The 18,499-nt window shown below is 39.7% G+C and overlaps 1 protein-coding gene across 1 annotated transcript; it reads right to left on the bottom strand.

Annotated features, from left to right (window-relative positions):
• Positions 1-11,744: 11,744 nt before the first annotated feature.
• LOC124869271 (frizzled-8-like) lies at positions 11,745-17,628 on the bottom strand. Its single transcript, XM_047367028.1, has one exon. The coding sequence runs from the start codon at positions 15,165-15,167 to the stop codon at positions 13,425-13,427; it is 1,743 nt and encodes a 580-aa protein (XP_047222984.1). The 5' UTR covers positions 15,168-17,628; the 3' UTR covers positions 11,745-13,424.
• Between the last annotated feature and the right edge of the window lie 871 nt (positions 17,629-18,499).

Raw genomic sequence — 18,499 nt, forward strand, 5'->3', positions numbered from 1 at the left:
TGCATGCAATGAACCACAAGGTCAAGGTCAAATTTATTTTTATCACACATTTAAAACAACATACATTGAGCAAATTGCTGTACGATAAAATGCAGATATCTAGCAATATGACATGTTTGACCATAATGCACTGCTTCAAGTTTGGATAAAACCAAATTCAGCTTATTGGCACCAACCGTCAAACACAGTAGTGGAAGGTGGATCATTTGGGGTTATTTGGCAGCCACAATCACTGATTCAACCATGACTTTTATAATACCAAAGTATCCTATAGTCAAATGTGAGACCATCTGTCCGACAGCTGACATTTGGCCTAAACTGGGTCACCGACAGTACCATAATCCTATGATGTCATTTTGTTCACCTTTAAATAAATTTAGAACCTTGCAGACCAGCTAATTTTTACCCTATCCAGTTAAACCACAGTATTGGAAAAAAGGGGGCACTTTCTTCTTTTAGCAATTGTATATTGCACTCATTGGTTTCGCTTTACAAGCTGGATAGTGTCTTGCCCAAGGACAAGTGGGTTTGAAGGGAGAGGACAAAGAGTGAGTTTGTGTTGTGCTATGCGGGACATGTGATGTGCTAAAAGATAGTTTATCATGCTTAAAGGTAGTTTTTAAAAAGGCATTTGGCAAAAACAAAACAAATGAAAGCACTCAAGCGACTATTACACTTTAGCAGATAAACAGTTTCTGACAGTCATGTCTTTACCACATAGAAAGAAATCTAGCAAAGTCCTGACACTAGTCTTAAAATATGTATCACATTTCAGTTGATATTCTGTTTTATGCCATACCATACCATAGCAAATCATTCCATAGCATAGCATAGCATAGCATACCATAGCAAATCATTCCATAGCATAGCATAGCATAGCATACCATAGCAAATCATACCATACCATAGCAAATCATTCCATAGCATAGCATAGCATAGCATACCATAGCAAATCATTCCATAGCATAGCATAGCATAGCATACCATAGCAAATCATTCCATAGCATAGCATAGCATACCACACCACACCACACCATACCATACATAAAATAAACAAGGTCGAACGGCTGAAATGAGCTTCCTCCGCAGGGTGTCTGGGCACTCCCTTGGAAATAGGTTGAGGAACTCGGCCATCCGGGAGGAGCTCGGAGTAGAGCCACTGCTCTTCCACATTAAGAGGAATCAGTTGAGGTGGCTTGGGCATCTGTATCAGATGCCTCCTGGAAGCCTCCCTTGGGAGATGTTCTAGACACATCCCTCTGGGAGGAGGTAGCAAGGGACGCCCCAGGACACGCTGGAGAGACTATGTATCTCGGCTGGCCTGGGCTCCCCCGGGCTCCCCCCGGGAGAAGCTGGAAGAGGCATCTGGGGAGAGGGAAGTCTGGGCATCTCTACTGAGTCTGCTGCTCCTGCGACCTGCTCCTGGATGAAGTGGAAGGCGACGATGACGATGAAGGTCAAACTAAGGCTGGTAGTAAAAGCAGATGGTAAAGGAGCCTTCCTAATGTGCAGGGGTAGGTTATTCCACAATTGAGGAGTAACAATAGAGATGGCCTTGCCTCCTCTTAGTTTCCTCCTAGACCTTGGTACCTGCAAGAGCTGCTGTTAGGCAGACCTGAGGGACCGAGAAGGAAAGTAGGGATGAAAAAGCTTACAGAGGATTGGCAGGGCGAGATCATTCAAACAAGTAAAACAAATATAAGAATTTTAAAATTAATTATTTAGAGGGCTAGCAATGTAGCTCTGGGGCTGTGTTCTTGCGGTCAGCAACATGGAAAACATTTATTGGAACAACAGAAGGTAAAATTATATCTGCCACTCTTCCTGAAAGAATTTCAAGTTTTTAATAAGGGTAACTTGTTGAGCTATGAGGATAATAGTGGTGACACCACCTGTAGGTGATTAAAAAAAACTGAGCCAGAGGATTTCATCTGAGAAGTGTATCTGCAGGACAAGAGAGCATGGGTATAATTACCTAACACACCATTTGCCAGGGTAGGCAAGAACTGTGATGAAAAGACAAAATCATTGTTTTTGGCCCCTATAATGCAAGGTTAAAGATCAGCACTCAGCTGCACGTAATGAGACTAAGAAACATTTGAAAAACATTTGAAAAACTGGTACATGCTTTAGTGTCTTTACCTCTACCAGAAAACAATCAATCAGGCCGCTGCAACTCATCCAAAAGGCTGCTGCAAGAGTCCAAGATAATGGATCATATCACACAAGTCTTTGGCGCCCTGTGTGTAAAAGGATAGATTTAAAAATATTGATGGTCTGTGAGATACTAAATGGCCTTGGGCCTAAATAGTTGGGTGAGACGTACAAAACGTCTTTCTTCGCCATACACTCACACAATTGCACCTAACAGTTAAAAAACTCTGCTGCTATTTAAGAATGCTTAGTATTAAAACAGATGTAATGATTCTGTGTGAACTGCAGTAATACAGTATGTATTACCAGCAGCGGTAAAGGTGGGTGGGCATGATGGTCGGCACATAGCAATTCCATTCTGCATTTATTTTTCAAGATGGTCTCTTGAAGACCATCTTCCATGTTTAGTTGTAATTGTAATTACTGTTAATATGGGTCCGTCCTTCCTCAAATGCACGTAGAGCCAGACTGTAGTAGTACATCCGCGGCATTCTTCGATAACTGCTTGCATTCCCTTTCAGTCTAAAAGCAGAAGTTTTTAAGGTTCTGTCATTTGACAGCAGAACCAATGCCTAACCCCGGTTGGCTGGCCAGTGATTTACCCTCTGTTACTGTGAATGATGAACATGTCAATTCATATTATGAAATACTTATTTATTGAGAAATACTTATTAAAATAGGAAATATTTATTAAAGTGTTCCAGGAAGGATTCCGTTCGTGAAGCAGGATCGCAGAGTTGGACAGATCCTTGGATTTTTCCCAGCTGTGAAGCACATTTCCCATTCTTCTGTCTCTCAATAAGTTGACCCTTAATGTCTTGAGCCAGGTTGTATGATGATGCATGATGCATCAGCAGACAGTCCTGTTGGACAGCAGCACGGATTCCAGCTGCTAAGCTTTTTTATCACCTTGCATTCCCTGATGTGTAGCTAAAGCACTAGGCTTTACTAAGGTTTCCTCTATTATGTTTGGCTTTTTTGCCTGTTCAGTAAATTATGCCAACTCCATCTGAGCTTTCGGTGGGATCATTGTTTGTGCAGTCAGGATGCTCTGTTGGCTGTGTAAGGCATGCTCCTTGAGGTGGAAAAATCTTGCTGGTTTAGAATAAAGAGAGGTGCTTTCTTTTTAAGTGTCTCAGTAGTTTTTCAAGCTTCGGGCTTCCAAGTGCAAGTACCTCTATGCAAACAAAACACTGGGGATCCTGCACTTCACTTAAGATGATATATTTAAGTCCATGTGGGAAAAATTTCTCTCTGTACTTTTGGGATCTTAAGGAGAGGCTTCTACAGTGTTTTCCCACTCCTGACAGCCTCCTGCTACACCAGGCGTTGACAGCAATTGGTAGTTCTCTGGTTTTCTCTGGTTTGCTTTTGATTGGAAATAATCAACTTTTCATTCTGAGAAAAATAGTAAAGCCAAGGACACTGATTGAAGTTTATTTGCCAAACAAAAGAAATTCATCACACAAGTTCTACATTTCCTGTGCTGCTGTAAGCTAAGGTATTGCAACTGATGCTGTCATTGACCTGTGGCAATCACATCAGTGGTCCTGAAGGGAAAAATGGAGAGCTAGTGATTTTTTTTTGTACAGCTTTATTCAAAATTTAAGAATGTTTTTGTCAATTTTACAATGATTATGACTCAAATATGCTATTTTAGGTCTATTTTAAAATTAGATTTCTGGAAATCATCTTTCAAACCCCTCACAACCGAGACATACGATGCCATGTGTGGTCCTGACCCCGGCTTTGGGGAATACTGCTCTAGAACATTTGAGTGTACAATTGCACAATGCCAAGGTGGAAAAGTGTCAGCAATGATCTATGAAAACCAGGGGTGTGTACTAACTAGCTACATTTACTTAGAATCAGAATCAGAATCAGCTTTACTGCCAAGTTTGTACAGACAAACAAGAATTTGACTCCAGTTCACTTTGCTCTCAGTGAGGATTTTATTTTATTTTGTTTTTTTTGTATATGTAACAGTGGAAGAGAGCAAAGCTCCGAGGCTGTCATCAGCAGTGCCATCTTGGATATTATTCGTAGCATTTACTTAAGGAAAAAGTACTTCTGCAATAGTTTTACTGCACCAAATGTTTTGCTTCTAATTGAGTAATGTTATTTTGAAGTAACGCTGCTCTCACTTGAGTACAATTTCTGTCTACTCTACCCACCTCAAGTTACTTCATTTTATGATGAACAAATGACAAATGCACCAAACACACACCTTTGTGTCTGGTGAGACTTCTGGTTTGTAAACAAGCTTAATTGTTCAGATGTTATTTTCTATCAAATAAGCCTGTTGTGTTAATCGGCGGTCACGTGAACATACAGTAAACAGTATATTACAACTCTGGAGACACTGTTCTAACATGTATACATAACCTACTGTAAGTACTGGTTTCAAAGGCTTTATGTTGTTGATGTGTGTTTCCTCTTATTTGATTTATTTATGTTTATCTGTTAAATCCTGTAGTTTTCTCAAATTAAATCAAAATAAACCATACTATTCAAGTACTCGGTACCTAAGTAGCCTTTTAACCAAATACTTTTTTACTATTACTTGAGTAACTGGATGACTACTTCTGACTTTTACGTGAGTAAAAGTATATTAAAGTAGTGCTACTCTTTACTAGTTGTTGCAGTCTACAAACAGATCCTCTGTTCCCAAACAGTTTTAGTCCTCTATCTTACAGTAAAACTAATTACCTGAATGCTGAAAGGTTTCCAAAGCCTGTTTAGCTGTCTGGTTAGATTATATAATATTATTTCAGAAAATGCTGAACACATAGTGTGAATAGCATGCAAACATTGATTTAGAAATATAAATGCAGAAACACCTTCAAATATCAACCATTAATATTAAAGAATATTTTAAGAATATATAAAATAATTATTTATGGTTGTGTTCAATAATGAAATGTTTTCTACATCAGCAGGTATGTTTGTTTAACACCCTGAGCTGTTTCTCTGTAGTCCCTCCCTCAGGCCGGCCATGACAGTGCAGCAGCCTCTTTGCTCAGCTGTTGTCTGGATAACTGAGTGTCTACCACCACAACAGACACACTGACCTGGCTGCTGACCTTTCACATGACCACATAAAAACCCTGAGACGGACAGAATCAAGATAGAACAGCTTGAATTACATGGGGACTTCTTACCAATTTATCCTCAGCTTAGCATGAAAGCAGACCTTTGCCTTTTGACTTATGAATGTCAGAAAGTAATTGACAATGCATTATTAGAAGGATCAAATTGCCACATGAGGTGCAAGTTTATTTATGATGTGGGTTTTTCTTAATTCGGACTGTAGTCTGAAAAAAAAATATTTTCTCCAGGTCCACAATTTGTACTTTTGAAATTCAACAACAAACTCCAGTGGCAAGGAGTTTTCAGAAAAATAAGATTGGCAAGCATGAATCTGTTTTTCAAAGTAATCTATAAAAACCTGTTTGACGTTTGCCAGAGGACATGTTGGGTACACAACAAATACGAGGAATAAGGTGCTCCGGTCAGATAAGACTAAAATTGACATTTCTTTTTTGTGAAAACTATTGCTTCACATTACTACAAGCAGACTGTAAAGTATGGCGGTGCCAGCATCATGCTGTGGGGAGCTGATCAGAGTGACGCCTTCAGTGAAAAGGTTTAGATCAAACCATATTCATATGTGAGAATTGCTCAGTCAAAGTTGCAATCTAGAAAAATAAATGTTGTATACACGCTGTTAACAGGGCTCTCTGAGATGTTCAGAGCTTCACATATTTTTTTATAGCCTAATCCTTCTTTTAACCTCACTACATCTTTCTCCCTGACCTGTCTGATGTGGTCCTCTGCCTTCATGATGCTGTTTGTTCACTGATGTTCACTAATGAACCTCTGAGGCCCTGGTTTTTATCATGAGTGAATATGGAACCATGAGTGTTAAAGTCCATTTTCAAAATGGTAAACTGGGTTGAGATCAGGGTAAATATGCCTTAATTTGTTTATTTACACAATGGTAATTGATGTTAATCTTCCTCTGATAACGTTTTACGAAGTTGCATTAGAAAATGAAATAGATTGCATTGTATTAGAACTAAGATCAAATTGGAATGGATGCAACTGAAGTTGAAGCTGTCTGACTATATTATGATGGAATTATTTGGTTTTATATTTCAGGATATTAATTGGACATTTTAGTCTTGTGAAGTGCTTTGGGTGGACATTTGTTCTGAAGTTGTAATTGAACTGAGTTCAAATAATTCAATTTAGTTTGGTCAGTTTTGGGTTGGAGCTTTGACATTTTCTTAGTTTTGTGGATTCTTGTTTTTGTGTTTGGAGTCACTCTTCTGTTCTCTATGTTCAGTTTAGGTATTCAGCAATCTTCCTGGTTTGCCCAAATTTTATTATTATTATTATTTTTTGCTCACGGTTATTTGTTTTCTTCATTTGTGTTAATGCCATTTTTGTGTTGTTACTTAAGTCGACTTCACTTGTTAGTAAATACTTTTTTTGCAGGAAAATGAGGGTTTATGCTGCCATCTAGTGGGCACTCTAGTGGTTAGTCAGTAGAGTGACAGTGCGAATGATTTAACAATTTTAATAAGAATGGTTAAATTTAAAACAATAAAAAAACTGCAATGGATAAATTAATGTGATTGAGCTCAACTGGTGTCAAATGCCAGAAAAAGAACATAAAATAGTAATATTTGTCTAAAGGTTTTTCTCTAAAGGTTTTTGACGCTCTGAGCAAGGCCTAACATGGGCCAGTGAATGATACATGTATATATAAATCATGTCAGATATCCAACTCTAAGACAAAAGCTTTATTTGTGAATCATGTTCTGTACATCAATCATCTCCTCAGCTGGAGATATTCCAGCCTGTATCAGCCTGAGGTGCAGCAGTGCTCTCTGATGTCATGAGTCAGGGAAGAAGAAGATTGGAAAAATGGAGGGAAAAGACTACATAAACATCAGAGAGGATGTCAAAGGCATCTAAAGTATCGATCACACAGCACGTTCCTCGCTTCTGAGGCTGAAAGGTGGGATAAATGGCAAGATGGGAGGGCTGGGTGGTCCCTGGTGCCTACGGCTGAGACGATAAATCCATTTTGTTTGCCTTTGATGTTAGTGACAGAGGAGTTGCAGGGGGACCAGCAGAATAATCAAGGAGCCTTGTGTAAATGAAGACTGGAAAGTTTTCAATTATTGCGTTAACTGAGACTGAAGAGTTCCCCTGGAGGGACGTATTGGTTGTACTGCAGACAATACTGCTATATTTGGCTCTTCTCAGGTACAAGAAAAACTGGATTCTATTCCTATTCCTCCAACAGAGAACCATATTCCATTTTTCCATCAGGAAAACATCAGTCATACAGTCCTTAATTCAGGCCTTTTGTGTTTTTACCGTAAAGCTAATCCAGATACAATCTATCTGACTCCTTTCTAACATCAAATAGCTCAGTAACAGGCAGCACAGGAGACAATGACTGTTTTTATTCAAAACTTTAACTTTTTCATTTAATTTTTTACATAGTTTTAATTTTTAACCCGATAATTAACTGAGGACAGCCAGAAAGTTAAAACTGAACAAGTTACCTCAATAAGATCAGCTTAGTTTTCCTCCAAGAATGTAAAACTAACGTAACCTTTGACCTCTAGTCTCTACAGCCTTCAGTATGCAGAACTTTAGCCTTTAATACTGGCAGAGTAAGGCCTGTGAGTCTTGATGCTATTTACTGTCATGGTAAAAAGAAAGCCCAACTCTTTAAACTAGAAGATTTTACATATTTTGTATGTTATTATTGCTGTAAAAGTAATTAAAAAAACAATATTCCATACGGCTCCATCTTTCTCCAATAAATAATGATACTGAAATCTGTGGTTTTTACGTTTTGTAAACTTAAGCTGAAATGTATATAAATTTAGAAGCATATAGAGAGCAGATTATTTACATCTTAATGACGGTGGGAGTGATTTCCTGTGACGGCAGATGTCATCAGATTAAACCTCTGGCAGGTCCTCAGACCTTCTGTTCATAGGTAGAAACGTTAAAAGCAATGACAGGACAAATTTAAAGTTTGATCTTCAGTCTCACTCTCATATCTCCTGAAAAGCAAAAATAAACACTGCTTATTTTCTGTTTTAGTCATCAGCCATTTAAATCAATAATTAAGAGTGGTACATGAATTAATGTATTATTATAACTAAATTGGCTCTTGTAAGGTATGTGAAACGTAATGTTGATGCCAAATCTTAAAAAATGAATTAGTATTAGGAGATGTAAACGGAAAACATTTAAGTCTTTAAAGGACAAAATACCAACATCAGTGTATGAAACACTTAAGCTTGATGCAGAAAGGTAAGGTCAAATGAATCTGAATATAAAGTCTAAAATCCAAATCAAACTGAACCATTAGTTTTTGCAGTTTTGATTATGGTTTGCGTTTCAAAATCCAACCTCTAACTTTGAAACAAAGTGATACTGGTCCACCTTATGGTGGCGCTAGCTGATAAACAAAGATTGTCACTATGGGGTTAAATAGCTTGCTGCCATGTGAAGGATATCAATCACTGCACAAATTCATTCCCTGTTCATTGAGTTAAAGACACAGCTATTAGTGTGTTACGTTTACTCTGTCACATTTATTTGACTACCTTATTGAAAAAAAATGTGTCTAAGTGTAGTTTTACTGTATTTTTTACTTCTATTTGGGTAATATTGTTTTAAAGTAAGGCTACCTTTACTTGTGTGTGATTTCTGGTCTACCCAGCTGTGATCACTTCACTGAGTAATTAACAAGCAGATTTCAACCAAACACATACTTACCCAATTTAGGGTAAAGTGAATCTGCTTGTTTGAACACGACCTGGTGGACAAATAAATGTAGAGTATACATAACATATCTTGTCATTGGTAGGTAAAATATTTTAATCCCTATTAATTACTTTAGGAGTACAGTAGGTAACACTCTTGTTTACTAAATTGTTTTTCAGTTATGTTCTTTATTTATACTCACTTAACATAAAATATGATTAAATTTATATTTTTGTGGTCTTGGTTACTAAGCTATGTTTATGTAAAATCTATACAATTATTCAATAATGTATAGGAATGAAAAAAATGGTATTCTTTTATTTGAAATGCCTCAACAGGATGATATTCTATTAAAAATATTTATAAAGAGCTTGAATAAAAAGAAAAATTATATATTTGTACATTTTGGATTTGTAACATGAATTTAAAAATTTTAATAATGAATTTTCCCTGCCCAGGTCTTTTTCATTTAACATGTTGGTTTATTCTTGCATCCTTCAGACACAGAGAAGTAAGAATCTTGTATCATTGCGGGACCTGTCACTTAGGCCTGTTTAAGTTAAACTGCATTGTAAATCAGACGTGACATGACAATAGCTGTCTGTGAAAGCTGAAGACTTCCCACCCAGCTTTGTATACTCTGTGAAATTGTAACGTTCCAGTAGCCATGCGACCTTTAATGGCCCACGTAAGCCATTCAGACATGTTAACATGATTTATTGTGAACTAATCGCTGTAGGACATCTAATTAGATCATTACACAGAGACTTCATTCATAAACAGCCTAATTGTAGCTAATGAAGAAGGAGCTGGATTCCCTGGATTTTACCAATGGGAGCTGTCCAAGACGGGTGCCTCCTGAGCTGACAAGTCAACGCTTTGTTTATGTTGGAAGGAGATGGATCAGGCTTGACCTCTCAACCCATTTCCTCAGTGGATTTTTTTTGGAGTGGTGGGGGCTTGAAGGAACATGCTCAAGTTGCAGCCACTATAGAATAGCACACACATGTGCAATGCTGGAAAGGGAAGCAACATGCATCGAGTTTAAGAAGCACAGGTAGAGCTGTTAGTTTTTGATTGGAAGGTCCAACTCTGCTTAATTTGATGATATATTTAGGAAGATAAACAGAACCACAAAAACAGACTTTTTAAACTATTTCAAACGCCCACCAGGTTGCTTCATCGTCTCTTCTACTGTGTCTTACAAAAGTGTTTTTAACTTACTTATTATTTATACCCTTGAGGTTTTATAGTTTTTTACCCTGTCAAAGGAAAGCATCCCCACAGTATGATGCTGCTACCACTATAATTTACAGTGGAGCTGGTGTGTCCGGGTGATGTGCTGCGCTGGTTTTCATCCACATAGCGTTCTGCATATAGGATAAAAAGTTAGTTGCCAGATTTGTGTAGTGCACAACTATTAGTATTCTCTAACAAACCTCTCAGGGGTTCACTGAACAGTTGTTTTTGTATTGGGACAGGGTTTTATTCAGGGATAGAAGAAGTGTGTCCATGTGACCACACTTTTCAGATTTATATCTGTAAAAAAGGTGACATCCACTGATCATGTTCCTTCTACTTCACAAATAATGTGCTTATTTGTGTTGGTAAACCCAGTATGAAACAATAAAGCCTTCAGCAAGGTACTGCAAAAGGCTTCAGTGGCTTAAACAGGGATAAAACAAGAGTGAAGTTGTCGAACACCTGATTTGACTTAAATTCATTGAATGATTTGGATTGTATGTAATTTCATGTAAACAATGTCTTTTAAATTATTTTTACATTTTTGAACAGCTTAATGAGATGGTGATTGCTTTAAAATGAAATTATATAAACATACAGAATTGAATTGAATTTATTAAATATAACATGATAGCATGCAATTGTTTTCCTCTTCTCTGTTTTCTTCAGATAGTTTGTTAAATCTCCCCTAAAATACACCTCATTTTCTTAGGATTGCAACACAAGGTGGCAGCATAAGATAGAAGTCTGTCTCCAGAATGATTTATCGCTTTTCCAAAGTTTGAAACTCTTCAGATTTATTCATGTTGTTCCATTAAGTCCGCCCACTGTCTTTTCTGTTCAGTTAATTGAAAGAATGGACATTATTTTCTTCAGTGTTACACATAAAGAGATCCATGTGATGCACACTTGTAATCACTGAGCACAAAACGTCTCCAAACTTTAAAGCTCTGCTGACTGACAGTCTTTTCCTGCAGAAGATAAACGGACCACACACTGTTCTGGCTGTAATTACCTTTCCACACGCCACAGAGGGAGTCCGCCGGCCAGTTACAAGCCCTCATGTCTGACATCTTAATTAGAAGCCTGAGGCATAAAGGGCTAAAATGTAAATAATATATCCAATTTGGAGTAATTTTATCATGCACTTAATGAATCCTAAAATAAGCAAAGAATATATGTTTCTTTATTTTTGGAAGCTTTCATTTCACCAAAAGCAAACAGTAAATCTGGACAGCCAGAAGAATGGTTCTCTAGTATTTGTACACCTGTGTAAAACACGAAAAAAAGGTATACGAGGATTTTACTCTGAAATTTACTTTTTAAATAGGAAACAGGTAAATAATTATTATTAAATATGTAAGATACTGTGCATTTAAAAAAGAAAACCACCTGTGACTTCTCTGGTAATCTAAGAAGATGTTTTTGTGGCCATAAAGGTCACATCTACAACTTATGTTCATAATAAAAAACCAACACTATTTGCACTGTTACAAATAAATTAAAAACACAACACAAAATTTTGCAATGAAGCACCAGTAAAAAGATCCATTAAAATCCTTTTTATTTTCAAAATAAAGTTTTCTATCAAAGTGGGAATTATACATATTTACAGTCTTGTGAAATTACATATACAAATATACAATGTATGTACAGCAATAATTATATAAATACACTCTATACGCGCTGATGCCAGCCGTATGAGGCAGTTTTAAGGCATTGATGTAGACAAACAGCTCAGTGTTGGCCTCGCTTCAAGCAGGGTGCTCTCATTGTGGATGTTTAAGACACAGCGGTTCTTCACAGTAGGAAGAACCGCAGGAATACCATGTAACCAGGGCTGGCCTGAGGAATAGCAAACAATGGACATGTTGTCAAATGTGGCAGCATTACATGTACAAAAGAAAACGTAGCTAGTAAGTTACATTAAAAATGTTGTAGTTTCAAGCTGTTTTAATCATTTGGAAATAAATGGACATGACTGCCAGAGAGAAAATAAGTCAGTGAGAGAAATAACGTTTCACTGTGGCTTCTATTGAAACCATTAAAGTCCAAAATCTAGCATTTCAATGTTCAAGCTTTTACTGAGCAGCTTGGTAAATGCACCTTTAACCATTTTGCTGGCACAATGGAGCCGAACTGGCAGCATCTGACAAAAAAATGCTGCCAAGAAAAAAAAAAAACCCAAAAAAAAACCCACTCATGGCTGACAGGTGAGTTTTAGAAAATGAGTTTGTTTTCTGTTTGTGAAAATGTGAAAATTAAAATGCATCCGTCCAGCTGGCTGGCTTCGTTCTTCCGGAGCAGCATACTGTGGTTTGTTGTTACTTATTTTACTTTTTGACATAAATGATGCAAAGCTGTTGTTGTGACAAAACTTAGATTTGTATCTGATAAACTTGCTATGCTACTACATTATAAAAAAATTATTTATGTAATGAATAATATGAAGTCAATTCAGTTAACTGCCAGCTCATTGGTTACCTAGAAAACAGCTGTATTAAATGCAGAATGCAAAGGAAACGGGGAAAAAGAAATATCACACAGGGACACCCCGGAAGCGGGTCAATGGTGCTGAAGTGGGACAATCTGCTTAGGACCTCATGCAACCATGGTCCAGTCGTGCATTTCTTATATGGTGACAACTAGCTCCGACTAACCTCCATAAATTCAAATGTTATGTTTGAAAAGCATTTTAAAATCTTTTTAAATTCACCCTTTACAAACTGTAGGAGCATTTTTAAAATTAAGTTAATACTTTGGAAATGTAACAACTGGTCTGAAGGTTATAATCTATATTCTGTAGGAGAAGACAGTCACTCTTGTCACTGTTGCCTCGGAAAGCTGAACCCCTCCCTAGTTTGCTTGTGCCTCTGGCCGGCTCTGGCTCTATGCACTCAGTTAATAATGCCAGATAAGACTCTGCATTCTTCAGGGCAGGTACATTGTTCTGCTGCTGCTGACAGGCTCATTATTTAAAGTGAAGCCATTAGGCGCTCATTAATGTGCTAATTACAACACCCTGATGGACAATCCCAACCATCCCCCCTTCACATGGACGTCATTTGGATAAGGCAAAGAAGCTTGTGTTCAAAGTCATCTTCGAAATTGATAAAAACACAAAATGGCCAATCTGTAATCTTGGAGTCTCAGTCTTAATAACTTATTTTTAAAAAATATTCCAAAGAGCTGATTTCACAGTCTTAGGACAGGAAAGTCCGCCTAGTTCAGACCCGGGACAATGGCATTTGTTTGGGGCAGGAGACGGAGCTGGCCGTCCCGGATCTCCAAGTCAGTCCGGTACTCACATCGCTGTACATGGAGCTCGCTGACGCTTTGCTCCCCCAGCAGCAGCGCGTACAGAAAGTTCTCCAGGACTCCAGCGTCTTCCCGGACCAGATCCAGGCCCCCGAGGTGATCCCCACCAGGAGGCACATGAAGTATTTCAGCATGAACACGGCATAGTCCGGTCTCTGCCTACTGCGGTCCGTTACGCACGTACAGTTATGCGTAATCTCCCACGTCTGCCTGTTGTGCTGCTCATAAAAGTAACACGCCACTATGATTGTGGCCGGGACGGTGTATAGAACCGTGAAAACTCCAATCCGGATCATGAGGCGCTCCAGTTTGTCAGTCTTGGTGCCGCCTTGCTTTATAACGCTCCTGATGCGGAAAAGCGAGACGAACCCGGCCAGCAGGAACATGGTGCCGATGAAAAGGTAGATGACCAGCGGGGCAAGCACAAACCCCCGCAGGTTATCCAGATTTTGATTTCCCACGTAGCAGATCCCAGCCACAGAGTCCCCGTCCACCGAGCTGAGTGCCAACACAGTTATGGACTTCAGGCTGGGGATGAGCCAGGCGGCCAGGTGGAAGTACTGGGAGTAACTGGCGATAGCCTCGTTCCCCCATTTCATGCCTGCCGCCAGGAACCAGGTGAGGGACAGAATCACCCACCAGATGGAGCTAGCCATGCCGAAGAAATAAATGAGCAGGAAAACGATGGTGCAGAGCGCCGGACCGGTCGTCTCATAGTGGATGTGCTCTGCGCCGTTCTCCCTGCTGCACGCCACTTCCTCATGTCCGGCGATCAGCCTGACGATGTATCCCACGGACACGAACATGTAGCAGGCGGAGAGGAAGATGATGGGTCGCTCCGGGTACTTGAACCTTTCCATGTCTATGAGGAAAGTTGCCACGGTTGCAAAAGTTGAGATGAAGCAGAGGACAGACCACAGGCCGATCCAGAACGCAGTGAAAGTCCTCTCCTCCTGGGTGAAGTACGGGTTGTGGCATGGCATGGCGCAGTTGGTGATCTGTCCAGTCTTGACGCGGTTGTGCAGCGGGTGGCCCTCCGCAGTAACGGGAACCATTGGCGCACGGCAGAAGCACCCCATCTCGCAGGGAGAAGTGGCGGGTTTGTGTTTGCCGGGGATGCCTCGGCCGTAGCCGCTCTTCCTCTTGTTGTAAGGCTTTATCGGCCGGTTGGTCGGCTTGGCCAGCACGGGAGACGCGGTCGTGGTCTGGCTCCGGTTGTAGTCCATGCACAGCGGGTCCTGGTTACCCTGCTCGGGCAGCAGGTCGCACCTCATCCGGTCCGGCCACGGGAAGCCGTACTGACTCATGACCGGCTCGCACCCGGCCTTGGCCCGCTCACACACGCTCCTACACGGCGGCAGAGGCTTCTTGTAGTCCTCCAGGCAGATCGGCGTGTACATGCTGCAGAGGAAGAAGCGCAGGTCCAGGGAACACTTGATCTCCACCAGCGGCCAGAACTGGTGCACCTCCAGCCCCGCTTCGTCCTGCGTGTCGTGGTTGAACTGGTTGGGCATGTAGGTGTAGTTGTAGCCGATGCCTTTGCAAAGAGGGACGGATATCTCCTGGCACTGGAGCTCCTTGGCCGCCTTGCAGCGCGTTGAGTGCAGGATGAAGGCAATCAGGAAGCACCATCCCGGGATGCGCACCTCCATCGTTGCCTTCTGTGCGCAATCAGTCCAGGACAAAACGGATAGGATACTTGCGCTCTGCCAGCAAGTCCAGTTAATCCAGAAACTCTTTTAAACTCATGCTAAATCTCTGAAAGTCTGTTACACTTTTCAGTCCATATAAATCCAACTGGAAACGTGCTACTTTCGCACAATCCGGAGACCCTGCCTGCTTCGTCGCTGTCCTTTGTGTCAGCCTCACAGTGTCTCTGCGTGCATGCTCTGCTGCGGCTGACAGGAGGGTTGCTCTTTATATGAGGAGAAAGAGGACACTCCCCCCGCTGGGACAGAGAGGGAGTTCAAGTCAATCAGGAGTTCTTTTTGTAGGTGTTTGCTCAAAATGTTCACCCTGGAGGGAAGGGTTAGAATCACTTTGTCCTTGTTTACATTACGCAAAACGCTTTACAAGAAGTGTGTGTGTCGATGTGTGTGTGTGGTTGGCTGGGAAGAGGGTAATGGGTTACAATAGATACATTATGAAGGAATGCAGTTAGGCAAGTGAATTGTTCGCAGTGAACTAACAGGTCAACTGATGGAGCTTTTTAGGTCAACGGAACACAACAATGAGGACGCATCAGTGCTGCACTCAAGTGTATTAAAGGAGATAAACTCAGCCCACGCTCTACTCAGAATATGAAACACAATGAGCATAATAAGCGCAAGAAAGTATTTATCTTAAAAAGTTTGGGACATACATAAAACATAATGTTTGAGGTTTTTCCATTAATTTCTGCAGACACACAGTAATAAGCTAGAGGAGTTGATTGTTTTTTACCTTTTGAAACAGTTGATAATAATTTTTACTACAGGAAAAAATGCTTCTTTAAAATGTACCAAGCTACTGCAAATCAGTGAAGAAATCAATAAACTATGAAGATAAAACATATTTTAAGAAAATTCTCTTATTCAAAATACAGTAATTTAATCACTGAAATTATTCACATTCCAGCCACAAACTCCAGTGAATTTTATTAGATGTTATATGAAAGACCAACACAAGATAAGTGTGAAGGGCAAGAAAAAGGATAGATGGTTTTCTAATTTTACAAACAAAAAATATAAAAATGTTCACCTGTGTTTAGTTTAATCCCAGTATAAATCCAGCTGGCTGTGAAGACCTCTGAGATTTGAACATTAGAGAACAAACTGCATCATAAAGACCAAGGAACATAGCAGACAAGTCAGGTATAAGGTTGCTGATGGGTTAATAAACAATATCCAAAGGTTGAAACATCTCACAGAGCTGAAGCAAATGCAAAACCAAAGCCGTGGTCACCCAACAAAATTGACAGATCGGGCAAAAAAAGTATTTATCAAAAAAGCAACCAAGAGACCAATAGTAACTCTGGTGGAGAGTTAACTTTGTGGTGTAATGTGACAAAACATTAAAAAGCTGTGTGAATATTTTTGTGAGGCCCTTTATGCAGTGAATCATGTAGATGTTTTATTGTAAATTTCCCAGAGGAGGGAGTGATCTTGTTCATTGTTTAAAAGCAGGTGGACTAACCAGTCCCTTTGCATGCCAACAGTGAACATTTGCAAACTAATGTTTTATGCAGCCCCCAATCCCCCTAAAGCTTTAATTTGCCGATAAGTTTGACAGAAGCCAATTTATTCATCGTCTGTCACTAAGAGGTTCTGAAAACCACAAGGGAGCACAATGCTGCTGTCCATCAGTCGCCCTCCAGGGGAGGCAGATACTTTCTACCTTCTTTCGATGTCTGACAACGTGAAAATGTACATGTAGCCTTGGAGTTGGATGTTGATGTGAAAGAATGAGACAATGTGTCTACATGCTCATGTGTATGGCTGCTTGTCAGAAGCTGAAATAAACAGGAATGTGTGTGTGCGTGGGTGCGCATGTGTGTGGAGAGCGAGGTAACTACGGGCTTGTTAGCCCACAGCAGGGGGTCGACTTGCTGTAAAGGGAGGGGGCTGTTTGTCTTAACACTGCTGCCAACGTTTCACTCAGTGCATGCTGGGTCTGCGATTACCGAGTCACACCAACTGCCTAACAAACAGGACTCTGTATGTATGTGTGCAAACAATTTCTGAGCTCAGCCCAAAGAAAATAAGCTAACACGGGCAGATACAGCATTGTGATTGCACTAATTAAAGTCATTCACACTTCTTATTGGATTTAACAGCTTCAAATGGAGCTAAGACAGTTTGGCAGACAGGCAGCATGTTTCCAATCCACAGGTTTTATTAGAACTAATTAACCCCAAACTCCAGCATTTGTAAAAGGTGCATACATTGGCTCAGTTTGGGGTCTCATAAGGGTGGGGCTTTGGACAAAATGTTAATTCAAGCCAGCCACAGGGTATAAAACAAACTGACTTTACTTTACCATTCCTCAAAGACGCATCACAGGATGGAGTTGGCTTGATCATAACATGATTCTGACTGTTAAACTTTGTTTTACTGTATAAAATGATTTCCATGTCCATGAGCAGAATAAATGCTGTAGTTCTATCAAAGAGAAACATTTCTTCATTTATGTGTGAGACTTTGTTAAAATATCTTAGACTAATTTTGATGTTAAAGCTAGCCTGGAATTCTATTTCATTAATATTTAAAGTTGTTTAAAGTTGAATTACATAATGTGAATTACAGTTCTTTTTAATCCATCTGGAAAAAGACTGATGACTGAAAAGCGAGTCAAGAAAGGTTTGTAAATTTGAGCTGCAAGTGTGGAAGAACCCTGAAAAATTCAGTTCAATTCAATTTAAAAATACTTTATTCACCCCAAAGGGAAATCAGATGTTGTTGTAGCTCATATTATGAAGGTTTCTTCAAAGTGCCGTTGTAGATGCTGATGGCTGTGGGCAGGAAGGACCTCCTGTAGCAGTCTGTCTTACAGTAAATCAGAAGAAGCCTCCGACTGAAGACACTCTGTTGTTGTACGACAGTCTCATGAAGAAGATGCTCAGCGTTCTCGAAGAGTTACTCCAACCTGCTGCCACCTTGAGTGGCACAATTCTAGAAAAATGACAACAATAATGATGATTGGGCTTCTCCAATTCCAACTTTACAAAATATGCATTCAAAATATAATCTCTCAATTAAAAACATTTCTGAGAAAGACATAAATTGTAAAGCCTGTAAGGAAAAAAACAAAAAAAGATTTCATTCATGAGTCTATAAAATGCTGCAAGGACTCTAGGGATTCAGGGCACGCTAACCCACAGCCAGGACAGAAATGCTGTTTTTATTTTCTGTCATATATTAAAAAAAACTAATTAACCAAACTGCCTGTTTCCTGTCACATTTGTTTGGCAATACTACAAACCTAGAGTAAAGTAACAGAACTACAC

The sequence above is a fragment of the Girardinichthys multiradiatus genome, chromosome 6 (genome assembly GCF_021462225.1).
Source record: "Girardinichthys multiradiatus isolate DD_20200921_A chromosome 6, DD_fGirMul_XY1, whole genome shotgun sequence".
NCBI lineage: Eukaryota > Metazoa > Chordata > Actinopteri > Cyprinodontiformes > Goodeidae > Girardinichthys > Girardinichthys multiradiatus.

Excerpts from the sequence above, each read along its gene's own strand:
- LOC124869271 (XM_047367028.1), bottom strand. The coding sequence starts at position 15,167 with ATGGAGGTGCGCATCCCGGGATGGTGCTTCCTGATTGCCTTCATCCTG.